This window comes from Telmatherina bonti, assembly GCF_933228915.1.
Source record: "Telmatherina bonti genome assembly, chromosome: 3".
In the NCBI taxonomy this organism is placed as follows: Eukaryota; Metazoa; Chordata; class Actinopteri; order Atheriniformes; family Telmatherinidae; genus Telmatherina; species Telmatherina bonti.
Genome location: NC_136621.1, coordinates 13,480,095 through 13,507,351, shown reverse-complemented (window position 1 = coordinate 13,507,351; position 27,257 = coordinate 13,480,095). Strand labels below are relative to the sequence as shown.

Here is a 27,257-nt window from a genome sequence, read left to right as displayed (position 1 = left end):
GTGGAGGGAAAGGACATATGTTCTAAGATGAGGACGTGAGTGCTGCATGTATATGTATATATATGTGTATATGTATATATATGTATATATATATATATATATATATATACATATACACATATATATACATATACACATATATATACATATACATATATATGTATGTATATATATATATATATATATATATATATATATATATATATATATGTATATGTATATATATGTATATATATATATATATATATATATATATATATATATATATATATATATATATTTATTCATATTTTACTCCACGCACCGTATATACACACATAAAAGAGTAAAGAGATTAGATTACAGTTTTAGGCCACTTATGAAAGATACCCTTTTTTTTACTTCAGGATAAAATATCTTTTAAAAGTGCGACAAGGGGGAAAAAACCAAAGTTGCAGACAAAAAGCTCAAAGTTGTGTTTCATTGTGAGGAGGGAGAAGGTAGCATGCAGTGTCTGTGAAAACTTGACATTTAACACAGTGACCTAAAAACAGCAACAAAACAGACATAAAACAACAGTAAGTACTGATGGAGTATTTTCCCACGGGGAAAAGAGGAAAACTCAACACTTCTAACCAGAATAAGAGGTATTTTAAGTGGAAATCCCATCAGTTAAAATGACCCAGTTCTGCAACATGCTCATGGATTATTAATCAGCGTTTGATGGGCTGCAACGTGGGATAAACAAAGATTGCACAAACACTGGAGGCTGACAAGCTTAGCACAAAATGTTATATGTAAACTTCAACGTCGGTGGTAAATGGGGCTAATGGCTGCTCTGCTCCAACCTGACAGGCAGGTTTTATGTATCAGGACACAGAAAATCATCTGGGTCACTTCAAACGATGTAAAACATGAGAAACACACGACATATTACACTGTGCCATGACTTATTTAACTAAACACAGCAGCTGGTTGATCTACCTTCAGCAGCAACTTCATGATACTTGCAGGAAACAGACATATCTTGTTTTATTATCTCCTGACGCATAAAACTGAGAAGTGAAAAGGTTGCATTTCCTTCTCTTGTGGCTCATTCCTTCGCCATGTGAACAAACAGCAGAAAAAGCAATGTGTGGGAGAATACAGATCTTACCAAGTCCTTTGAAACATGAAAGGACCTTGTTCAGTGGTTTTTAGGTTAATTAAAGCTCACTAGGAGGTTCATTTCTTCTGCTCTTTGACGAGCTGGACGTCTGTGCATGGTTAAAGGCTGAATAAAAAGCAGAATAAGTGGATTAAAAAACAAGCCAAACAAAACAATCTCCCCGACTTCCAGCTCAGCTCGCATTATGATGATGCGGCTAAAAGGCATTCAGCGCCTCGATCATCTGAGAAGTTGGTAAATTTTAATTAGCTGCTGGCCTTGTTCACTTAGTAACAAATCAATAACATCTGACTTTCAGAATCCTAATTAAAAGAGATGAACTCGCCAGTAGGCCGATGTTAACGCGGGTGAACGTGGATGAATGTTCTTTGATGAAGCTGTCCCCGCTCAGCTCTTTGCAGCAAAGAAACCTGTTTTTTTTATTTTTTTTATGATGACTCATTTAAAAAACAGAGGAAACATGGAGGTGCCCAGACTCTCATTTCTTTTACATGTTTTGTGTGCAGATAATAACAGATATAGCCTGAGCTGTTCTGTTCATTCTCACATTAACTCTCGAACTTTATTCCACGTAAAGCACCTCTTCTGAACTTTTTAAAGTGCTCCAGGATGGAAGGAAGAAGAGAAAAGTGCAACTTGCGATGCTGAAATGCCATTAAAATGAGTCAGGAACACAGTTTTAAGTATGGACAGCCACACAGTGCTGCTCTGAAGTTCCCAGTTTACATGAAGATTGTGGTGGTTTGTTGCCATTGTTGTTTGGTTGTTGTGTTGAAGATAATTATTCAATTCAATTCAGCTTTATTTGTATCACGACACTTTACAACAGTGCTGTCACAGGGGACATTAAATACACATCATTTCAAGCCAATTCATACATATCCTATAATAGAAACCAACTGATTGCATCGAATCATGACTTGGATCCAATCCCCCATCCTGAGTGTGCACGAGGCGACAGCGGGAAGGAAAAAACTCCCTTTTAACAGGAAGAAAAAAACTATTATATCATTAATTTTAGTGCTTGTTTTAAAGTCATGAATTGGGTTTGTGCCTTCTTTAATCTTGGTACTTTTAACTTTGAACAATGCCAGATGTGGAGTTTAGCATCCACTGCAGGTGCAGAAGCTTTTCTCATCTCTTGCTCTGTAACTTTCTCCTTGTTTCCTCCTTTAATCCAGTGTTTGTTAGCTGGATCGTAGTGTGCGTTCAGAGCGTTAAAGGTATGTGACGTGGTGTAGTATCGCACCTTGAGGTGCCTCAGACAGCTGCACGGTAATATGTGTTGTAATAAACATCGCTGTTGCATCAAAACAGGTCAGAAAGTGAGTTTTAAGGTCAGAAACTTGTGTAGTTCTGATGTAAAATTGAGCTAAGCAGATCTTTTTGTAGCATTTTTATTTGTTTTCTTTCTCTTTTCTTGTATCCAGTGATGATCTCCACACCATCTAACTGCTGTCACATCATCGTTTTTCCTTCTAAGTGTCACTTTATTCCTATTTTACAGCTGCACGTTGTTCAGTCTGCAGCTCATAAATGACACCGTGCACGTCAAGTGGGTGGCGAAAGGATGCACGATACGTCATAAAATAACCCCGCCGGGACAAATAACTGACCTGTAATTTGTCATTTCCAGTTAAATATATTTCAACTTGGCAGCATTTGGTGTTAAATCCGAGATCTGCTCACAGTATTTCACATTAAAAGCTCTTTTAAAACTGTCCAATATCTACATGTAGACATTTGTTTTTGTTTACTTTGTGCTTATTTCTTTCTTGTAGTGTCGTCTCATTATTCTGCTTTTTTTTCTCTCTTTCTATTATCATGTTATTATTTATCTTGGTGTCCAGCGCTTTGGTCAATGCTTCTTCTCTTTAAATATGTTCATAGCTAATGTATGGAAAAGCAGTGAAGTACCTGGGGTAGTTTTGTAACGATGTCTGGCAACAAAAATAAACTTTTTATTTTTTATAGTTGGCTGATGCAGAGTTCAAACCGCCGTTGACTCAAATCAATTGGTAATTAGACGACTTTTGCAGAGTTTGACATCCAGCTCTGCACAAGTCTTCTAAACAAGTCTGATGTGCATCAGGTGTGTTGCAGCAGGGAAACTCCCAACACATGCAGGACTACGGCTCTGGAGGAGCGGAGCTGGCCACCCCTGATCTAGACTTAGATGTCATGGATGCTTTTATCCAGGCTGCACAGTGATGAAGGTTGATTATGAGATTAATAGATAGCAGGAAACGCAGGCGGTCTTGATGATGGCAAGTCCGAGTCCAGACCGTTCAGCATCAAGTCAAGTTTCAAATCAAGTCACAAGTCAGCTAAGACGAATCAGTCGAGAAAAACCAAACAAGACAAATCAGAGTAAAATCCTGCCATGATGCGTTAAAATCAAGTATGGATCTGAATTTACAGCTTCGAATGAAAACAGAACAAGTGAAGCTACTTGAAACGTCTGTCATCGATTGAAGAGTCGGAAAGTAAAGACAAGTATGGAGTCAAAGGAGACGTCAGTCTAAACAAAGCAGAGTATGTCTCAGGATAGCTGAAGCTAATTCACATTTCTAATCAATTACAACAAGTTCCACCAGCATGTTCAGAAGCAAATAATGAGTCATCTGGGAAATCTATCGCATCTTTCTCCACTTTCTATTAAAACTAACGGCAAGACAATGATTCTTTAAAATGTGTTCACATCGTGCTGGAGTAGCTTCCAGACCCCTCAATGCACAGGCTGAATTATAAAATAAAATACTTAATAGGAGTGCAGAGGTCATCTATCGATGTGCTTGCTGGTAATGGATTTAAACAGGCGGGAACGTGGGGAGATTTCGCAAAGCGAGTCTTCATTTTTATCAGTGAATCTTTTCCACTCAGAATCATCTCAGAAAATACAAAGAGAAAAACTGTACTGTAAAAAACGCAACTGAGGGGACAGCTGTGTCTTCGCAGCAGAAGCCAAAGTATAAATGTGGTGAGGAGGGACTACAGTGGTTATTACAGCTCCTAAAGTCACATCAGCCTCTTCTCTTCTCTGCTGCACCAAACCTCGGGGACTCGTAGGACCTTAAACGCATTTACACTAAAGTAATGGCCTTTTGGAGGAAGGAACTGCCAGTGGGAGGAAGGAGTGTGTGTGCACCGAAAAGTGATCTTTTTAGCCGTTTAACCATGTGGTGAACCAAAACACACACTGTTATAATTCTACTCCAGGAAATTAGAGACGCTCATTTCCAGAATGACTCATAATGTGCACAGCAATAAAAATCAGCTTCAGATCTTTAATTCTCCACGTGGCACGCTCCTAACAACCTAACCAGAGCTCAAACTGGGAGAAATGAACTTTTTCTCCAATAAGTGTCCATCATGTGTTCCACAAGATTTCAGTCTGACTGTTTGTGAGTTACAGCCGAAGTCACCGCTGAGGGGATCACGGGTCGGATAAGATAAATAACATCTGATTTACAGCCTTCACTTCACACTGAGCATCGTTCACAGTAAAATGAGGTTTTCTCTGTAGGAGCAGAGCTTGTTGCACTAAGGCGACATTGTGTAAATGGACGCCTCGGCCGACTCTCTATACATTTTGGACACTATCTAACAGGTAAGAGGAAGATTTATTACAGATGCAAATGCCTCATTCATCACTGCAGTTCATACTCTCTGGTTAATTCCTCATCATTATCCACACGTGCACATTGGTACAACTTCTTTTACAAATCCATCTTCAGACAAATTTACCCTCTTACATGTCAAACAGAGTCCCCCCCCCCCCATCTGCTGTCTACTGGGATCCTATTCAGGAATATTAAAGTCATTCTAAGCACACTAGAAAAAACCAAAAAAGTTGAGGTTTTGTTCCTGTTTTTAGTTGTTTTTAATCCATCTTATTTAACAACACTTGTCTGATGTGTTTGTAGCTACTGTATCACACACACTGACACGCTGCGACGATGCTCAGCATGAGGCGAAATAAAAGGAAATAAACTATACGGATAAAAGAAAATATTTAAAAAAATGTTTCAGCGACTTCAAAGATTCAAACATAACAAACCTTGTATGCGATGCTGTTGAGGACTTTCATGGCCAGATCAGATACTTCGGGGAAGGGGTCGGCGGCCAGATGGAGCAGCACCCTCCACATCTGTGTGTACACGCTGTTGAAGGACACGCCTAGAAAAACAAACACAATGAGTCACAATCCACCAAATATCCTGAACTGTCGACAGTAAATTGCTGTGTGTTGTATGACCTGTTGTTTTACTGTGTTATTTATTTGCATTTGAACTGTTTTATTCTGTTTTTATTTTGGCAGATTGTGTACAGCACTTTGTTTCAACTCTGGTTGTTTTAAAGAGCTTTATAAATAAAGTTGAGTTGAGTGTTTTCTTAAAAGCACTTTGTGTTTCTTTTTCTTATATAACATGTTTTTTCAGTTAACTTTGATTTCCCTCTTTCATTTTGTTTATGACTTCAGTTTAAAGGTGGAGTATGTAAGATTTTCAATATTTTAAAAAAAATATTAACTAAAAAATAACTACAATCATAATTAGATAGTTTTTTTTTTTGTTTTTTTTTAAACATGTTCCATAAAATATTGAAAATCTTACATACTCCACCTTTATGTGAAAAAAAAAGACTTAATGTGTTCACTGATCCCCTCTATTAACACACGCAGACACATGTGGTTTAAAAACAGCTGGCTTTTTCACATCTGCTAAATGTCACTAATGCAAAGTTCTGCTAAAGTTTCTGCCTTCATGATCATTTCTCAGCCATTTCCTGCAGATCTGCCTTCTGACCTCAGGTCAGTAAAGTCTCCTGACATTTCTTTTGTTTCTCTTTATCCGCTTAAGTTTGTTCTCTCCTTTCCATTTCAGTAAGTTCACACTCCTGGTTCTCGGATCATCTCCACGTCTCTGTTTCCAACTGTTCATACAGTCTAACACAACGTCTCCTCACAGTTTCCATTTTCCCAGGAGCTCTTTAGCAGAAAAAACCCTGTTTGATCCCCAGAAGAATAGTGAAAAACTCAAGTTTGGACCCATTTATTTCTGAGACTCCTCTCCAGAGAGCACTCGAGGGGAGGTTAAATAGTCCCATGCTTCAAAGAGCAAAGACCAGCGAGGGCTGATTGAAAGAGGAAGGAGAGAGCTCAGGGAGACAAGAAGGAATCTGATGGAGGGGCAGCCAGAGGGTGTGTTGATGGAGGAAAGGACGAGGAGATTTCAAGTGTCCTTTGAATTAAAGAAAAGACAAAGAATGCTCAAAGGGACCACAAAGAGGAGAAGGGACACCATAAAGAAGGTGAAGTAGAAGAGATGGAAAGTGCAGGAGAGACTTTTAATGTGACGGGAGGTGTTAGCCAGCATGCTAGCTGCTGCAGGATGGTAAACGTAAAAATCGGTTCCTCTTCTATTAAACTGCAGCTCAACATTACAGGTGCAAATAAATGACCACTGCACCACCTCTACACAGTTCACAAGACAGAAGATGAGAGGGAAAGTGCCTGCAGCGGTGCCTCGTCCTGATGGGACACTTGTGCCATTTGCGTGGAGTGAAATTAACGAACAGTTATAAAGATGTTACACACAGACTAAATCAACCACCGTGTTACTCTTTTTATTGCATTCCCAATGGAGCTGTTTTTCAGGCTTTAAATGGTGAAACGTTAAAAAAAAAAAAAAAAGCGTCATGATGTTAGAAAGGAGAGAAGCACATTTTACATTTATTCCACTGGGACGTGTAAGCTGTGCAAAGCTGTAAATCACATCTGTGATGCTCTTTATATGAGAGAATGCCTCAGAAGCACCGACACAGCAGACGTGAGGTTCAGTCCTTGATGTGAGGAAATATAAACGTCAACCCAGATAAGTCAAAGTGGAGGCACTGATGCAGAGCATTCATGGCAACAATCAGTTGGTCAGCTGCTTCAGGCCACGTTAAAAGCATCTCTGCAGACCGCAGAGATGCTTTTCTGAGATGGGATCAATCAGACCTTGTTCAGCAGAAAACTGTGAGTTTTGGAGCACTGTCATGCTAGCTGCTATCCATCTGAAGTCCTCCACTGCTTTAGGCTTCATACATGGAAATAAGCATCATTCCAGTATACATGCCTACCTGTAAGTGGTGCAAATTTGCAGTCTGATTTTTGTCTTCTGCCCCCTGATGGACACCAGAAAGTAGAAGATTACACTATAAAAATGTTGACATTTTAAGTGTTAGTAAATAGATCAAACTATCCCTGAATACTAAAGGGATAAATATATATAAAATAAATGACTTATCTTAACATTTTTTCATGAGCTGGGACCTTAAATTCATTCATTCATCAGAGATTTGTGATGAAACGCTGGGATGACGTCACAGTGTGGAGGCTCTGTTCAGTGAAAGTTCTACATGCAAATATGATCTACTTATAGATCATATCTGCATGGAAGCAGCTTTCACAAGTCTCATCTAGACATTAAGACATGAACCCAGATCATTGCTAATCTAATCAAACAAAACCACGTTGAAATTAAAATAAAAAATATAAATTAGGATAAAACGGTCGGGATGAAAATCTGCACCTTCAAATCTGAGACAATGGTCTCAATCCCCTCATTTGCCATGGAAACAGGTGTGGATGAGTTTAAGTATGTCGGGGTCTTGTTTGCAGGGAGGTGGGGGGAGGAGTGAGATCAAGAGGCGGATCGGTGCAGCTTCTGTAGTTTTAGGTTTGCATGAATCTGTCGTGGTGAGGAAGAAGCTAAACCAGAAGGCGGGGTTCTTTATTTACTGGTTGGTCTACGATCCTATGGTCCGTTCTGGTTCCAGACGTTCCTTTCCTGTGGCTGCGGAAAGGAACGTCTGGGCTTCCCTGTTTGCCCCGCTGCCCCTGCGACCTGACCAGAAATAGATGGATTATTTATTTCTAAACTTTTAATAATTCATTAAACATTTCAAAGAATTTCACTGTATTCCAGTCCCGCCCCCAAAACACACTGGTCTCCCTGTTACAACAAGGCCTGGCAGCCAATGAGTCAAACTCAGATTCAAGTATCAGAAGCAAACTGGGGTTTTGTTTCCTGAAGTCCCTGGTCAGTACAATAAAAAGACTGAGGATGTGGGGACCTCCACCCTTCCCCCTGAGCTGCAACCATCCTGGATCAAACTGGGACATTTTATCGCATCATAGCTGCAAAATTCAGACCAAAAACTCAGAATCTCTGCTGCATATGTCCGACTTCTTCATCCTTTGCACTGCAGCCCTACAGAGTCGCTGGTGTTGCTGCTACAGTGTTGTAGCAGTTTTACAAATGATAGTAGTAGTAAGTCCATAAATCACAACTCTGCCCTCCCACACAGTTCTGCTCTCCTGCTGCTTCGCCGCAGGCCGATGTCCAGCAGCGCCGGCTTTCAGCTTTTATGAATTCAATCAGCTCCAAACTGCTGCATGATAACGCCCAAGCCACGTCGCAACGCTTCGTTTGCAGAGAGATGCGATAAAACAGAAACAAGGATGTCAAACAAGTTCATTCAGTTTTCAGGTGGGATTCAGAAGAAAGCCTCGCAGCTCTTCTGAAAACAACTTCAAACCAAGCAGAAGACAGAAGCCGAAGAACAAACAAGGCAGACTGACGAGTCTCAGATCAGCTGAAAGGGTTTTAAGAAGCAACAGAGCTGACAAATCAGCAGTCAGACGACAACTAGTTCATAATGCTGCGGCTCGGCTTTAAACTGGAACCAAGAAACCGGAAACCCATTACTCCGGTTTTGCAGCCTCTGCATTGGTTTCCTGTTTTGTTTCGTATTGATTTTAAAACTCTTTTGTTTTTAAATGTCAACGTGGCCTCGTTGCACAGTATCTGTCCGACCTGCTTCAGTCTTACGTCCCTTCTCGCTCTCTGAGGTCGGCAGATCGCTCCCTGCTGGTTGTCCCAAAAAACCAAGCTGAAATCCTGGGGGGAACCGCTCCTTTTTGGTCCAAAACCAAAAACTGCACCTCAGAGAGGCTGGCTCTCTTTCTGCTTTTAAATCTGCTCTTAAGAGTCACCTTTTTTCACTGGCTTTTAACACTGCCTGAGTTGCTGACTCCTTTTTAATGTTTCTTTTTTTCTTTTCATATGTTGTGTTTACAGTGACTAATATTTTTATTTTTATTTATTTGTTTTTACTTCTATTATATTCTGTATGTTGTTGAGCTTGGGATTGTGTACAGCGCTTTGGACAACTGTGTTGTTTTAAAGCGCTCTATAAATAAAGTTGGAATTGGAACGATGTTGTCGCTTAGATCCCATCCACTCAACCGTGCTGATCTGCTTCTGGATGCCAGTGGGGACGACAAGGTTGCCCTGTTTACACAGGAAGCTCGAACCAGCCATAAAAACCAACAAGTTGCTTGAAAACAACTTTAAACCTGGATGTTTGGATGTTTGACTTGCTGGATGAAAGGGTGAAGAGAGCGGGCAGAGGACCAAGCTGCTTTTTTTTGTCTTCCATCAATCATTTAATTCCTGCTTTATTTCATCCCGTTTTTTATTCTTTGCTTTAAATAAACCTGGAAAACTTACACAACAGCAGGTGTGACAGAGCTCAGTTTTAGCTGGATTTAGTAAATAAACCCCCAACGTAGCTTCCAGAGGAGGTGAAACTGCGTTGTTCCTTCATCAGACACTGATATTTGGGGAAAAAGTGTTTGTGACTCAATAAAAATGTACATGTGGATGTGAAACTACATTCAAAGTGTAGATTTACTTTAAAGTTGGGATAAAAAAGAACAAAACTGCTGGCGGTTGTTCAGGTAACTTTGTAATCGCTGCATTCATTAAAAGTAAAAATCTGAGAGAACATGTGGGAAAGAACTTTTCCTGAAACTGGTTTTAATGGGAATTAAATCTGCTGCTCTGAAATTCATTTATTTTTATTGTTCTGACATTTTGTGGATGAAAAAACAAAAACCCAAAGAGAAGCTGGAAAACCGCTGCAGGTTTGTCGCTCCAACAGTAAGAAGGAAGGTATGAGACACGCAAAGTTTTACTGTCCTCCTCCCTGTGGGGGTGGAGGTGAGATGGTACTTCTTCTGTGGTGGACAAACTGCCCCCCTTTTAACCATCAAGATGCTCAACAATCCTGAACTCCACGACACAACTAACTCATCACGGCAGGTAACCCCCTCGTGGTTGCTTAGCAACAACATCCACACAGAATGAGTATAGACATGATCCCATCGGATGATGAAAAGATTCGATCTGACTGAAAATTCTTTCCGATCGAACAGCTGACATGTTTACTCTGATGTTTTTATTCTGATTGGACGTTCATTTAAATCAAATGTGCTCTGTGCAAACACAACTAGTGAAGCTGATAAGAGATCAATACTTAAATGATGACTGAATATATGAAACATAGTTAAATGTAATAAAGACACACCTGCAGATCCTTGTGGGTCAGACGTCCTGTTTGTTATAAGATACTGTTGAGACAACACTCCTCAGGAAAGCTGAAGTTCTCCACTGCTAAATGACGCGTTTCTGATACCAGACTTAAGGTGCTTTGAGATTAACCACACTTATGGGGTGTGTGTCTGCATCTGTGTGCAGCTCGGCTTGTTTATGTGTAAAAAGCTGTGAAAGAGAAACATTTCTCCACTGGATTGGGAATATCGTAAAAGCACCACAGATTGATGTCTTGTATTAAACACTGAATATTGTTTATGCAGCAATACTGGATAGGAAACATTAAAAGAACTGATAACATTGGAGCTTATCGATAGTCTGCCGTTTAATAATTGGATCCCCTGGACTTATTTACTTGAAACGATAAAGAAACAAACACAAACAGGCTTTAAAGCTCAGAGAAGGGAAAATAATTCTCCCAGTTCATATCAACACAGAACGCAGCTTTAAAAGGATTAAAACGGAAAGTAAAGGAGACTTTCAAGGTGGACTCGCAGGGGAAACGGTCAACTGAGGAGAAAAGGAAAAAAACGGAAGAAAAAACCAAGAGTTGGTAAAAAAAATGAACCTTCTGTCACTTCTAAGATTCTCCAGGTCATCAAATAATCTGGTGTTTAGCAGAGCTTAGAATGAGGCAAACAGAAGCTCAAATAAAAAACACACAACATGTCACACTCATTACTTTATTATTATTATTTTTAATAATTAGGAAAGATTCTGTTGTAGATCAGCAGCTGTTTGGGATCTTCTGACCTCATTCACCAAAATTTTATATTTAATCCTCTTATATCTGTTCTTGATGAAAACTCTCCATCAGATTCACAGAAATGTTTTTAAATCACAAAATCGTTCGTCTTCAGTCCCAATTTTTCATGAAATGAAAAAATGATAAAGATGCACACAGAAACCTGTCTGTCTTCATTTTTAACGCGAAATAAAGCAAAAACTTGGTAACTTGTACTTATGTAGCGCTTTCCAGTCACGCCGACCCCTCAAAGCGCCTTACACTACGTGTCACATTCACATACACACTCTTACACACACATTCCCCGCAACTTGGGGTTCAGTGTCTTGCTCAACGGCACTTCGACACATAGCGAGGGGAAGCCTGGAATTGTTTTCCCGACTCTCCAGTCGGAAGACAACTGCTCTTTCTCCTGAGCGACAGAAGCCCCATCTCCTCACAGTGATCATATAAAAGCAGCTTCATGCACCAGCAGGTGGTTGGTTCCTCCTGAACTTGGGCAGCAACCCAAAGTGATGTCATCAGCGCATCAGGATGAACATCCTCATGGCGTTGTGGCTAAAGGGGGAAAGTTACACCTACATTTTCATTATCCAGCTTGCTGCACCTTCTACAGCTTGTAAAGCAAACTGCCTCCGTCTAAGGCAGTGTTCCTCAATGCGCGGCTCGCGAGCCGCATGCGGCTCACTGGCTCTTGACTTGCGGCTCGTGAAGCAGCCACTGGTTTTCTGAAAATGCTTTCTAAACAAGTCATAATGATCCTCAACGGTGCAGTTCTCTCCACAAACAAGAGCTGAAGGCTGCTTGCAGAAACTTTGCTGTCCTAATGGCTCTAACTGACCCTGACAGAGTTGCCAGTTTTGGCTGATTTCAGCTGCATTGAACTCCACCAAAGAGCTGCTCCATCGGTAGCTCCGTATATAAATAGAAAAAGAAACACCCACATTCTGGAGGCTTTATTGTATTTTCACCATATACTGTTGCATCAGAACGCCATTACTCTGTGCAATATTTAGGATAAAATGCTGAATGTTGCTGATTTGGCAACGTAGCAGGACACGCAACGTTGTCTTAGTACATCGAGTGCGGCTCTTGTTGAATTAACAGTGAGGATCACTGGTCTAAGGCATCGTGTTGAGTTGCATTTCGCCTTTAGAGCGAGTCGAGCATCTGATGAAATAAAACCTCCAAGTGAGTCGCTCAGTGATGTCATCAACCAAGAGATCAAAGCACAACCTTGATTTCCTAATAAAACTAATAAATCTAATAAAATGTATGTCTATAGTAAACTGGAACGATGAAAGACATTCAGCAGGCTGATCTGGGAGTAATGGGTAACTTTTATGAAGGATATTCTTCAGACTGAGCGAACAGATCCGGTGCTTTAACGCCAACATGAACGCGGCTTGTTGCACCGATGGTTTCAGGAAGATCCACAACGGAAAAATAAATCCTGTATGGTCTCGGATTTCTTCTTTAATGACTAAAAACGTCTTTATTTTTCCTCAGAGGAAAATGACAACGTCTCACCAATCTGCAATATCTCCTCATTTATTCTAAAAGAACTAAATACTCCACAGATTTCCAAACGTTATTTATAAAACTGGAGAAAATCACGACTGTAATGTTGTTGTTTTGTTTTAATAAAGAGAACAGAAGGAAATACGAAGTTTGACTTTGTTTAAACAAGTTTGTAGTTTGGAAAACTTTTTGTCGGATTTCTTCTCAGCGAAGAACAAATCCAAGATGTGAAGATGTTTTAGGATCTTCATAAAAAGTTTAAAAGCAGGACGAAGAACGAATGGTTCGATGTTCTGCTACAACCGAGCTGTCAGACAGATGTCAGACGGGTTCGGCAATGATGACAGAGGAACAATGCAACCCAAACACTTTAAATATGAGCTTACAACCCTTCCCACAATGATGAGCAGCAACTGCTGGTTTTCTAAGAGCATTTCTGATGTCTTTCCTCCTTGGCATCGTGTTTACCGACACCTGAATACTGTAAAGCAGCAGACTGGGATTTGCGTACCTGACCCTTCTGCATTTTGGCTCAGTTTTACTTCAGGATATAATGACAGTGTGATGTGTTGATGGTTGTTTGTATCCAACTTTAAGATCTGGTGGATTTTTACAGAATTTCCTGACATGCAAAAACATTAACTTACATTAAGTATACCTTTGATTTGACATGACTTGGGCCTTTTCAGTGGTGGGACCAGCTCTGTGGAGCCCTTTGCCACTGCAGGTCAGTCAGGCTTCATCACTGTCCAGTTTTAAATCTTCAGACCCACCTATTTTCATTGGCATTTTACCCAGAATGAGTTTACTTTTACTGCTTTTATTATTTATTTGTTTCATTGTTTTGATATTTGATGGTTTTAAACTTTACAGTTTTATTGTTTTATGTTTTAATATGTTAATTATGTTATGTTTAGCACTTTGTTAGCAGTGCCTGTCATGAAAGTGCTTTATAAATAAAGTTGGCTTGACTTGGCTATGACTATATATAAGCATACTGTCATAAAACAGGCTTTTTGTCAATGCAAGACGTCATGCTTGAGGTTTCCACAGGCTGACTGGTCCTGAACGGTAATACCAACATTTCCTGGGTTTACTGTTTAACTAACATAGTAGAGCTGGAGCTCTAAACCTGCTGGCTGGTTGTTACCTATAAGGGAGTTGAGGGATGAGTACGAGGAAACTCGCCGCATCTTGTCGATGGTTTCGAAGGAGAGGATGTACTCGTCGTTGTCGGGGCTCCCCAGAGTGCTGCTGGCGCTGCTGCTGGTGCTCAGGTTTCCAGGAGAGAAGGCTGCTGGTCCACCTGGAGGTGGGACAGTAAGGGATTAGAAAAATTGAATTTTTATGTTTGGGGAAGAGACGCCAAGAAGTTGTTCTAACTTCACTTCAGCGTTCAGGTTATGTCACGTCTTCCTTTAACTCTCATCTCAGCAAACGTTAGTCTGACTCACACAAGCCACCCTGCTATCGGAGGGAAAATGGAGACGGGTGCAGAACGGAGATCCGCTCTGCTTGTGTACTTACCGATGATAAACATCTCTGCATATTGGAGCGAGCACTGGTGGTTATGCTGTTTACCAGGTGCTTGTGATTTAAAGCTACTTATGGATGCATTACTCAGCCTGTCGGCAGACAACGGGGGCAGCCAGCTTTAGCCTTCTGGCTTGGAGCACAGACGGGACGGCAACGTCTCTCTTTAGGAACGCTGAAGTGAAACAACTACGACTGACAGGTTTATCATTAATAAACCTTTAGGAACATAATAGTGCATCATTTTTCAGATGAAGCCTTCATAATCTTACACGACATAAGACAATATCAAAGAAGAAGACGGTCCAATAAAAGTACAATTTACTGCTTCTGAAAAAACATGTTCTGATGCAGAACAAATATGAGCAAATTGCTGAAACCCAATGCTGAAGTCTGAGCAGTGATTCTACAGTCAAACAGCAAACTGGAAAAACATGAAGCTCAAACTTGTGTTGAGAAATATGCAAAATGCTCAAGCATGACATAAACCCAGGAAGGGCATCTGTGGTCCTCAGGATCGCTGTCCTGCAAGTTTTAGATGTTTTCTCTGCTCTTACAAACTGGATTTAAATAGAAATGGGTCCAACAGCTCGAGTCACGTTGCACAAAGCACCAGGTATCTTGAAACAGGGAAATATGTAAAACCTGCAGGACTGACCCTCTAGGTCCAGACTTGCTAATCCCTGTTTAAACTACTCACACTGAAAGAAAGCAGATTGTTGTAAGGAGAAAGAACCTGACAAATAGTGCACGTGCATGCACAAGTCTGTGGGTGATAATAGATTTAAAAAAAAAAAAAAAGAACAGCCTATTCATCTCGGCAGATCAACAGATCTGTGAATCAACACAATATTTTGATAAGAGCTGAAAATCTGCATGCAGTTTGCACCGATGGGCTGTACAGGAAGTCCGTCTGCGCTCACGGTGCAACCAGGGCACTTTGCTGCGCCGCTTACAAATAAAGGATTGTCCAAACATTTTCATTATTTAAAGTTAACAAAACACTGAAGATTTTAAAAACTATGAAAGTCAGAAACAGTCTTATTTGTTGTTTCATTTGAACCTGCAACCTTTCCAAGGTGTAGTCTGCTGCTGCAGTCAGGCTACATGTGTAATATGGTCTGTTTTCTGGCTTCTTGCATCCCCCGATGCAGCACACAGAGCAGTACCACTGTGGTTCACCCCCCCAACCTCCCTCCAATCCAAAAGAAGGGAGAAAAAAAAGGAAATAAATTAAGCTAATATGACTGAATTACACTGAAGTAAACATGACAAGTAAAAGTGAAAATAAAAACAAAAACATCTGTTGAATTATTTCTGCTTCCATTATCCAATAACATATTCATGAAAACTTGACAGTTTGTCATAAATGCTGATATTTTTTGGGATGTTTTCCACATTAAAAATACCATATGCGATCCTCGAAGCGCTCAGTACGCTACATTTCTATCAGCATCCATCAATCCTTCCTGCTGCAGCTCTTTAAGCTGCAGGCCTGCTCTTCAGCACCACAGACAGCTCCCAGCTCCCACTAATGATCAGGCTGAGACAGAGGAGCGCAGCAGCGTCCCCGTTCTGCTAGTTGTGTGAAAATAAGAATAAATAAATTTTAAAAAAGTACCCATCTTGAGCCATGTTGCTACCAACAGTTAGGAGAAAACCATGAAACAATTAGCTGAAAGTGGGACTGAGTAGCAGTTTGAAACATGGAGAATAGAGTAATTGGAAGGAAGAAAATGATCATGAAACCTGTGGCCTACATTTACACGGGTCTTGCAGAACCTTGCACATATTTAAAACTGTCAAAAGTTCTCATTAAAACTTGATATTGTGAAAAATGTGATGTGGTGATGTTAATATCCACAAGGAGAGACTAAAACCAGACAAACACAAGGCGGAAACTCTTCAAATCAGAAACAGAAAAGTTAAGAGGACTTTTTAAATAACAATGAAGCAACAACGTATCATCAGGATCAGTTCTCTGGATGCTGGTCTATAATTATGACCTGGTCTCCACAGTTGGGACACAGAGAAGTGATGAGGAAAGGGCCAACGACTGAAGCAAAAGCTTTTCTGGATGATAAAAATGTAAAAATCCCCATCTGAGACAAAATAATGACGTTGTCTAAAACATCCTTTTTCTGTTGCAGCAATTATCCGCAATAAGATCAAATATTTAATTAGGGTGTCCTGGCATTATGAGTTACATTTCTTTAGTTTTTACATTAAATATACACTCACTGACCACTTCCATAAGTCCATCTTACTAGTTCTGGGTTGGGATTTATTTCCTCTCAGAATATCTTAATCCTTTGCTCCACAGATTCAACAATGTGCTGGAAATTTGTCTCCATATTAGCATGACAGCATCGCACAGCTGCTGCAGATTTGTCTTAGCCTGGCGCGCCACACTGGAGTGCTCTATTCAATACAGACCGACTCAGTCTGGAGTCCCTCCCCGTCACTGATTGGCTGATCTGAGGAGACTCTTGCCTTGCGTCACCACGTATTCTTCAAAACATTCAAACTGGCGCACAGACGGAGCGGGAATTTGTTTCATGTTGCTGTAAATGCATTTCAAATCCTTAAAACAGCTGACAGTACTTTGGCGAAAGACATTTTTTATTCTCTTCTCTTGCATTCGCTCTACTGAACACTTCCAGACACTGTAGGTTGTCGCTTTACTGACGTCACGTCCGCCATCTTTCTGATTGGTTTACCCTGCTCTTGTTTGTCCCGCCCTAGAAATCTGTTGATGCGAGCGAGTCCCCAGACTCTACTCTGGTACATTTAAATCCCATTTCTTCCTCATTCTGGTGCCCAGTTTGAACTTAATCCAGTGAACTTCATTGTGATTACATGACTAAATATTGAGATGCTGCCATCTGATTGGCTGGTGAGTTATTTGTGTTGCCAAGGAGGTGAGTCTAATGAAGTGGCCGCCACTGAACAACTATAATATTCTTTCCTTTGATTCAATGTTTCACCTGATAAACCAGTTAAAGATACAGTCTTCCTCTCCATTCACACCGCCCCCCTCTATCCTGCTCCGTTTCCCAGCATCCTTTGCGCTCCTACCTTCTTCGTTGAGGTTGAGGTTCTGCAGGCTTTTGTTCAGGTTGCGGGTTGTGGTCGCAGCTCGGATGTTGGTGTAGGAGTTGACAGATCTGAGTCGAGGGATGGCCGGGCTATCCCTCACTGGAGTCAGGTTACCGGGCTCTGAATGTCAGAGGAGGACAACAGAGATCAGGAGAAAAACCAGACACGTCTCACTCTTCTCTTGCTCTACAAACGTTGCTGATCAAGCAAACCGATTGGTTCAGCTTCTGTCAGGGTTTAGGATTAAGAGTAAAATTAAAGTGAACATGCAGCGTTTAGTGAAGGTTTCCTCGTGAAACTTACCCCTGAAACCATTCCACACACCTGTATTTGCAGAGAAGTTTAAATCCAGCTTTAGATCCCTTGAACATCTCCTTAAATTTAGTAAAATCCCTGCGATAGATAAATGTGGGACAGCTTCAGAAAACACGTACCTCCATTTTTGTCTCGCAGGCCACCACAGCCTGATCATGTTCATTTCATTTTCTGGCTCAAGTACAGTTCAGATTTATTCATACAGGGTGTCTGTAGCCACACAGGTGACATCAAAATGCATCACACATACACTTAGATTTATTTTGTTCAACCAGGATTTAATTTGCAGACCAGTATTTTGGTTTGACAGTTTCATCTAGCATCACAACTGTTCTGAAAAAGCGCACATTTTAGTTTACGTTGTGATTGTTTATTGTTTTCATTTGTTTTCTCTTTCCTTTGAGCTTCAGTTGCTCCATCCCTTGGCTGTGAACCAGCAGGTGGCCATGGGGTGGAGCCAGCTAACTGGACCAGACCAGTGGCAGAAATGGGAGGGAATATAGAGTTTTCTTTTGTTCATTTAGTTTTTTGTGTGTCATCCCCTTTGTCTGGTTTTGTTTGGGCTGATCAGCCACTATTTAAGTTTTCCCTTGTGTGTCATTTGTTAGGTCAGTTTGTTTCATTTTGTCGCATGAGTTACTGCTGTTACAACTTCTTTGATTATAGTTTTGTTAAGTTGACCTCTTTTATTGGCCTGATTTATTCATTTATATTTAAACAACTTTTTGGGCCATAATAAAAACCCTAGTTTTGAACATTAAAACCTGTGCCTGACTTCACAGCTCGGCCCATCACACAGGGCCAATCCGGACAGAGATAATCGTCTCAGGGCTTTATGCTTCACATGATGGAGCGCAGCTTCCACCATATTTTACGGTTTTCTCCTCCATCTCGAACATCAGCTTGTATTTAAGCTGCCTTTAAGGAATCACTATTTTCATTTCTGTCCACAGTTCTGGAAAACAAGGTTTTAATCAACATCAGACAGTCTCTAAATAACATGATTTCAGAGGTTTGAACGGCCTCTTTAGAACTCAGGTTCTCCTGATCTGTTTAATCTTTTTATCTCGTCTTGTTTACGACGTACGACTAGTTACGACGTATCCTCAGACGCTACATGACAGCCTCAACATATCAGAGGCATTGTTCGTTCATTGTTCAAGCCGGACACAAAGCAGCTTTTCTCTACCTCACACCTACATCCCCTTTCCCCTGGCGGAGTCCTTCAAGGGTTCATTTTGGGTTCTACGTTATTCTCTGAGTTCATGTTGCCATATGGACTTCTTTTTTTTAAAAAAAGAACCAAAATATGCCTTGCAAATGTTTAGCACGTCTGTTTGGGGTTAAACACACTTCAGTCTGCATTGAACTGAGGAACCCTTGATGAAGCCTAACTGTCTTCGCCAGGTCATGTAGCGCCTTTCCTACATGAGGCGTAAATATCTGTACACGATGGAGAGAAAAAACGTTAAGAACGAAACTCTGGTCGTCTTGTTGATTCTCTGGTGTTTGCTGTCTCTGAAGCTGCATTAGGAGATCAACACTGTCGTTGAAGAATGTTTTTTAATTTGGAGTCATTTCTCAGCTCCCCTCAAAGACACGGAAAGCCTTAATCACACTTTTATCACTATGGCAACGCAGTGTTTGTCGGTTTCGATCAGTTTTCTCTGCTTTCTTTATAAAAACTCCAGACGCAACAGCTGGCACAGTTTTAGCATCATGACACCTGAATATAAAGTTTAAATGACTGACCGCATCTTATCGAACGGATCTTTACACTGATTCGCTGACATTTAACTTCAAACACGTTCTGCTCCCAGTTTGAACCATTCAGACTTAAAGTGTGTTCAGATTGTTGCTTCAGACTCCAGCTGGACTGGAGTCCAGTCTGACACCTAAATACATCATTTGTATTGTGCTGCGCTGCTTTTGTTTGTTGTTTTAGATGGAAACTATATTTAACTTTAAAGCATTCGGGGGAACTTTGTTGTTTAAATTGTGCCCATCGAGTCTCATCGTAACTTTTAACTTTTAACTTGGTAAGTCATTAAAATCCAGCGATTTTCTACAAATCTGTTTCTAATCTGGCCGACTTGTCATCAAAGCCCGATGTGTGTAAAGTAAAGCAACACACACCTGCTGTGTTGGCAGGAGACGGCACCGTGTAGTTCTTCTCTTCTTCTATAAACTGAAGGGCAACGGTGCAGAAGTTGCTCTCGTACTGGACCACCAGGTGACTCAGCGCGACCACCAGCTCCTGCAAAACGTCCACAAAAAAGCAGACACACACCAGGATGGTTGAGTTACGGCGACTTCTCCTTTCCATCAGCATGAAGTTCCTGGCTTAATGGAAGACGGGTTAAGCAGAAACTAACAGGCCAGATTTCACCGTGATGTACTGAAGGCTCACATTGATGTTCTTATCTTGTATTTTTCTAATCTTTTACTCATCAATATGACACCTTCATGTCTTTATTTTGTCAGAGTGTCTGATCGCCGTAAATACGTCTTTGTTTCAGCGCACCTTAACCTTTCAGCATCTCTGGAGGTCAAATTGTTTGAGGTCTTCACGAAGAAACATATTTATTTAGAAATGTCAGTTTCATTGTTGAGAGTGGAGGGAGAACAGTGCAACCTTTCGCCTGTCAGTGCTGGGAGGACACGGGTCCAACTGGGAGGTAATTAGCTTAACTTTGAGCTCAGAACATGAGGATCAGTCCCTCTCCAACTAAAAATACACCTGTCAGTGCTTCTAAACATCAGAAATCTACACACCGCGCTCGCTTTGGTTGATCTGTGCACGCTGGACTTTGACAAGGTGTAAGTTTCTCATCTGCACAGCTTAAACCCTGAAAGTACTGGTTGCTAGGGCAACGGTTTAATTATTTGTTTGATCCAGAGAATAAACTCGTCATCTCTCTGAGATGATAAACTGAATGAACTTTTTCTACTGGAACCAGTAACTTCTGCTGCGCTGGTATACCCGGGTTTGTCCGAAACTGCACAAAAAAAAGATCCTCTAAGCTCAACACAGGTCATAGATTGGAGATGCTCTCATAGATATCCAGGAAAGCAGCACTGATGTGTCTTCCCTACCGGCTGGGGGTGTGTCTGGTGGCTTTTTTAATATGAAGCGAGGCGTATTTCATAGCTATGTAATCATCCATATCTTCTGATTTCCTGATGGAAGCGGTTTTAGATGCACCTAAGTGGTCTGATTTCTGCTTTGTAGACCAACAACCAGATGAGACAATGCTTCTCTGTCATGGCGTACTCAGTTTGTCATGGCTGCACATTGTGGTTATTTGTCTTTTGTTTTCTCTTTCCCTCCAGCTGTGTGAAATGTCTGGGTGTTCTGCCTCTTAACTGCAGAAACAAGCAGAGTTTTCTTTGTAACGACACACAGAAACACGCCAACAGCGGCCCAGAATGGCGCCACGATTTTTATGTTCTCTATTGAACAGTTGTTTACTTTTGTTCCAGTTTTCTCAACCCATTAATATCTGTCTTGTTCTGTGTCACTGCACACATGAGGATGCAACAAAAAGACGAGAACAGCTCTGCCCACTTCAGAGCTTCTGCTAATTCCTTCCCTTCAGCCAAACCACATCAACAAGGTGTCATGTGGTTGCAGAGACTCTGCTGATCGCGGAGACGCCTGTCTCATCACGGCGGGACAGAGACTCAGAGCTGGAAGCCAGAATCATAAATCATGTCTTCATTCAGCTGTTTTGTGGTAAAAGTTTTATTCTAGCTGGAAAAAAACAAAAAAAAACCCAACTCTGTCTTTGTTTGAAACGAGACGTGCAGGTCCAGGCAGTTTCCATGGAGATGAAGGGGGGATTTATGGTGAAGTATTATCTCTTCCCATCATATACGAACTTGGATTTCACTTCTTACAGAATCCTCATGGTGTGAATAAAGGTGACTTTAGAGGCTCTGACTCTGATAGGTGTTCATCTTCAGTATTTGCTGATGGATTGAGATTTTTGCCTGCAACAGCTGGATTAACACACCTGGAAAATTACTCAGCTTCATCTTTTTCACCTTTGACTTTCACACAGTTCCTCACCAGACATTCCTACATAAACTGTGCTGTTATCCTGTGGATAGGAGGCAAAGATCATTTACATGTTCTACTGTGTAACACATTTACTCATCCTGACACTTCTGTAGTACTCTCACATGCCTCAGCTGTTGGACCAGCATTATACATACCGCCTGGTAGCAGTGAGGATAAACCTCACTGAGGCTGAGTGTGTGATTTCAGACCGGAGGCTGAAAATATCAGGACTAGTCAAGAAGAGATTCACTGACTGCTCACAAGGATTTCACTCCAACAAAACTGTGGAATATCCCTTTAATGACACAGTCTATGTAGCCTGGCTTTAAACTTGCTGCAAACAAACATCCTACTAGTACGTGGCATTTTAGTACACAGCTAAGACAGCGTGTGGATGCTTGTGTGCTGCAGACACCTTGCGGACCACGGGGCTCCCGTCGTTGATGAGCTGCGCCAGCATCATGGCCACGTTGTGGTCGATGGTGGTGGAGTGGTCCGTCCGCTCGGCAGAGTTCCCAACAAATGTCCCCAAAGCAAAGACAGCTGCACACCTCACCTGCAGGAACACACACATGACGGTCTCACATGATGGATCACGTGTAGCGCAAAGTTGTCTTTGCTTTGATTAGAATAAGGATTCGCTGCTTTTCTCTGACAGCATCAGAATGAAGCACAGCGAACATCAGGGCTCAACTTCTCCGCAAGCTGTGATCTTTGTCTCTGCTCCTCATCAATGTCTCTTCCTGCTTCACTGGATATTTCATCTAAAGTTCATCACCCAGGGACAATTCTTCAGCACAGACTGCTTTCATAAACTGAACCAAATTAAAGCCACAAAATGAATATTTAGCAAAGCAGCTTGTGGTAGCGACAGGAGCCATTTTGCTTTGCAGCGTCAACAGTTGCTGCGTTTTAATCCTGGCAAACAGATTTAGAGATTATAAGAAGATTGTAAATGCTCAGCAAGAACATTTCACTTGTATTTCATTCCTATAACCTGGAAGAACAATAATAAAAAAAGAGACAATCACACAAAACATCATTATTCTCTTCTTAAATAAACACATTCTGAAAACCATGAAGACGTCTGCAGCTGAGATCATCCTCATACGGCTGCAAGCGGCGAGGTTGTAAAGTAGAGGACAACTAAACATATTAAAACCAACACGTCTATTTATATGTTTTTATGTCAGAAGCCTGCATGCACTGTGACACAGTTACAGTTCAACAATAAGCCACGCAGTGCTGCTGCTGCTGCTTCTGCGGTTTAAGATGGACTTTCTTGTTTCAGGAGACAAAATCAGGATTTATAGAAAGAATTGCAAAAGGCAGAGAAGAGGAATGAAGTCCTGTTGCTTCTTTAATGTGGGACGAAAACATTTCAACAATAAATAATGAAGAATTCCACTAAAACCTAGTTGTGAGCTGCTGAAAGAGCTTCTGTCTCCTGGTTTAATAAACAGGTAAAGAGGAAACTTTCATCATTAAATTAAAGGAAGTTTATTTGAAAACCTTTTTGTCCAAATCATGTAACTTTGGAGGACAAAGTGACAAAATGACAAAAAGACCCAGTCAGTGTGATCTGTGTGCTTGTACACATTTGTGTGTGTGTGTGTGTGTGTGTGTGTGTGTGTTTTAGTGACTTTCAAAGTAGAAAATAGCAGGTGTCATTCTGTTTCTGTCTCCTCAGACTTTTGCTTAAATTTAATTAAACTCTGCTTAGTCACGCATCTCCAGGCCTCCTTCATTTTCTTCACTCGTCTCCACAATGCTCTGGGGACGACACACACAGATATACACACACACACAGTCATGTTTCCATCACACAGACTCTCCGAGGCCCGTCTCCGACTATTACTGTCACAATCCTAAACCAAGTCTTCAGCACAAAGTGTCCTGCCTTATATTTTGTTTCTTATCTCTATAATGTGTGTTAATAAATGAATGTCCAACATTATAACAGCATAAAGATAAACTGAAGTACCTGAATGAATCAATAAAATAAATGACCTGTACATTATCACCACCAGCAACGTTCAACTGAAAGATGCTTAACAAAACAAAAACAAGAATGCAGCTGAAAGTGTGAATCAGTGTGCAGTCCTCAGTTTGAACCCTGCAAACCAGGCGGCTGCCTGCAGGGAGCTCAAGCTGGAAACAGATGTTCCTGTGTGTGCAGGTGTGACCGGGAACGCCGAACGTTTGAGGTGAACGTCAGGACAAAGTCTGCCTCCCCGTCCCTCAGGACCACGGACCACCAGGTGCTGGCTGGCCAGTTGAAACATGATGTCTGTGTGTGTGTGTGTGTGTGTGTGTGTGTGTGTGTGTGTGAACAGGAAAACCATTCACAAAATTAGTATCAATGTAATAGATAAATTGCATTATATGCAGCACAAATTTTCTTCTTTTTCTCATTTATTTTTTATTTTCCTTCATACAAGCCTTTTTTGGTCTCTAGTGTGTCTAAAATTTACATTTTAATTTTTTGTTATATCATTCAGTAGGGGTGGGACTTTAATGTTGTTTACTAGGATTAATTAAAAAAAAAAAATAAAAAAAAAAAAAAAAAAAAAATATATATATATATATATATATATATATATATATATATATATATATATATATATATATATATATATATATATATATTTATATGTATGTATGTATAAAACAGTTTGTCATTTTTCTTGATTTCAATTATGAAAAAACAACACAGTAGCCAGACCATCATTCTGCTGCTATAATGCCCAAAAAAACAAGTAAAATAAAAACAATAAAAATGACAAATGTTTATTTTAAAGAAAAAAATCTAATTTAAAATTGTGAAGCAAAGAAATCCTAATATTTCCTTTTCAATTCAATTTTAAAACAGAGATTTCATATAATATATGTATATATATATATATATATATATATATATATATATATATATATATATATATATATATATATATATGTGTATATATATATATATATATATATATATATATATATATATATATATATATATATATATATATATATATATATATATATATATTATGACACACACACACAGAAAAAATTCTTGGGCAATGAAGGAAGGTCACAATGGTCACAGAAATAACTTGAATTGGACAAAAGTAATAATTAATAAAAAATTCTATGAATTCAATCCAGTCCTATTTATTGAGTTTATTTTTTAATATAATTCTGTTGAAGCATGATTGAAAAACTGTGTCTCATATTCACTGGATAAATTTCACAGAATTTTTATTTATTCCTACTTTCATCATATTCAAGTTGTTTCTGTTACCTTTGTTGGGTTTTCTTTCACTGCCCAAAGGGAACCAACAACTTTGTCCAAGTACGTACACACAGAATGTAGTCGCTCATCATGATGTGGATCAATGAGAAACGTTATATGCTAATAGGCAATTGTTTAGTTTCGGCCCGAAATATTTTGAACATAAAAGTTAAGCAGTAATGCTTAAAATGCCCCATCCACCCCCAACCCCCTCCTCAAAAAAACAAAAAAACAAACAAAAGACACAACTACCAAAACAAACAAGCAACAAAAACACCAACAGAAACATTAAGTTTCATGAAAAGCCCATCTTCTGCCTCCTACTTCTGGGTGTATTTTGGGGAGCTGGGCTTTAGAAAACGTCGGTTGTGAAGAACTTTGAACTGCGAGATGGGCACAGAAATAGCTGGTGCATGTCTGCATCCAGCTCATGCTCCCACACAGCTCCTACTTTAGTCATGGAGGACTCGTCAGAAGACAGAGGCTGCCTGTGGAAGCTGGTCTGACACAGCGGGGGGGGGGGGGGGGGTTGGGGAGGAGAAATGCACAATGTCTGACCTGAAAGAAGTGACTGATGCGGGATGAAGGCAGTCCAATCCTCTGAAATCTGTGGATTTGACAGACTGTAACTTTACGTTTAATCTGTTTTAGAATAACGACAAAGACAATAAAAAAAAAAAAAAGTTTGTTTCTTATTTCTTTTGGCAGATTTTTCTGCATCCGAGTCCTAAAACAATCCATCAGTGAGAGCGTGACAATCTTCTGTTGTCTCTGTACCTCCAACCAATCCGAAGCGCATATTGCCGAGGTGCCTCCACCACATTCTGGCTTCCTGAGCTTCGCTCTAAATTTAACTCCTCATACGCTTCTTTCTGTACCTGAGCGGCAGTAAGACGCTCTCACCTCGGGGATGGGATCTGACAGCAGCGTGTACAGCTTCTCATGGGCGCTGTCCCGAACTCCACACCAGCGAGCCGGGTCGAAGTTCTGCCAGATGCGGCCCAGGCAGATGGCCACCCACTGGCGGAGCAGGGGGTGGGGGTCTGAGAGCTGCTCCAGGCAGTTTGCTATCAGGTTCCCCTGCAGACAGGCCTCCTGGAGAGAGAGAAGGGGGGGATTGCAGAATAATGAGCCCCAGAGCTTTTCAGGTTCTTTAGATGTGCGCTTTGAACTTTCTGGTTGTAAAAGCAGAGTATGACTTCATTAGAGACGTTTTTATCATCAGCGAGCAGACTTCAGGCTGGGGTCGTCAACACTGACCTTTCTGCTTGATCCTAATACAATGACAACATCTGCATCATGTCAGTCTAATCCAGCTTTTAGGGAGACCTTATTAGCTTGTTAGTCACTGCTCACCTGTGACCTCCTGCTGCCAGAGAGACAAAGACATTATGAGTTTACAGCAGCAGGACTTCTATCAACCCAACTTCTCTAATTTATCTCTGCAAACGAGCGCTTGCTGCTCCGTCAAGGTCGGAATCAGTCTGAAGGATGATGTAAGAGTCGGTTTTTACTTTTGAACTTTCTCTGTGACAGATTTTTATTCCTGGCAGAGAAACCATGAGCATTATTTCTCCTCCTTTGTGTTTCTTCTTTTCATGAGTTTTCAGAAAGGTGTGTGTGTGTGTGTGTGTGTGTGTGTGTGTGTGTGTGCGTGTGTGTGTGTGCGTGTGTGTGTGTGTGTGTGTGTGCGTGTGTGTAACATCACAGAGTGGGTGATAAACTCATAGTTTCAGAAACTTGTTACAGAATGATTTTTATGGGAAAATTCAAGATATAAAGACAGGGGGACGACGATGAGCAGGTTGTTTTCTATTTAATAATCCTGTTCAAGGTTATGAAAACACACAAACACACACAAAAAAAATCTAATTTTGATTCAACACATGGTCGTAACAATACATCTATTCAAACACTGACCCAGCTGGACACAACTGGTTGGGAATGCTTTCCCAGTGTCCCCAAACTTTAAATGGAATAGTTTCCATCCGGTTTGCTTTGTGCCGTGGTCGTCTGCAGCACAGCGGTGTGTTCAGCGCCGTTGTCTGTCGTTGTGGACAGGTTTGGATGAAATCTTTGGGAAGCTCAGAAATGGAATGAGG

At 40.6% G+C, this 27,257-nt stretch overlaps 1 protein-coding gene across 2 annotated transcripts in view; it reads right to left on the bottom strand.

Annotated features, from left to right (window-relative positions):
* rptor (regulatory associated protein of MTOR, complex 1) overlaps window positions 1-27,257 on the bottom strand; it is a 235,132-nt gene that overhangs the window by 53,475 nt on the left and 154,400 nt on the right. For both annotated transcript variants that reach the window (XM_079265219.1, XM_079265220.1), the window contains exons 17-22: window positions 26,059-26,250; window positions 22,285-22,425; window positions 19,943-20,063; window positions 17,471-17,611; window positions 14,010-14,165; window positions 5,208-5,326 (exon numbers count right to left, since the gene is read on the bottom strand). In XM_079265219.1, the coding sequence (XP_079121345.1) occupies window positions 5,208-5,326; window positions 14,010-14,165; window positions 17,471-17,611; window positions 19,943-20,063; window positions 22,285-22,425; window positions 26,059-26,250 (870 nt within the window). The remainder of the gene's footprint in view (window positions 1-5,207; window positions 5,327-14,009; window positions 14,166-17,470; window positions 17,612-19,942; window positions 20,064-22,284; window positions 22,426-26,058; window positions 26,251-27,257) is intronic.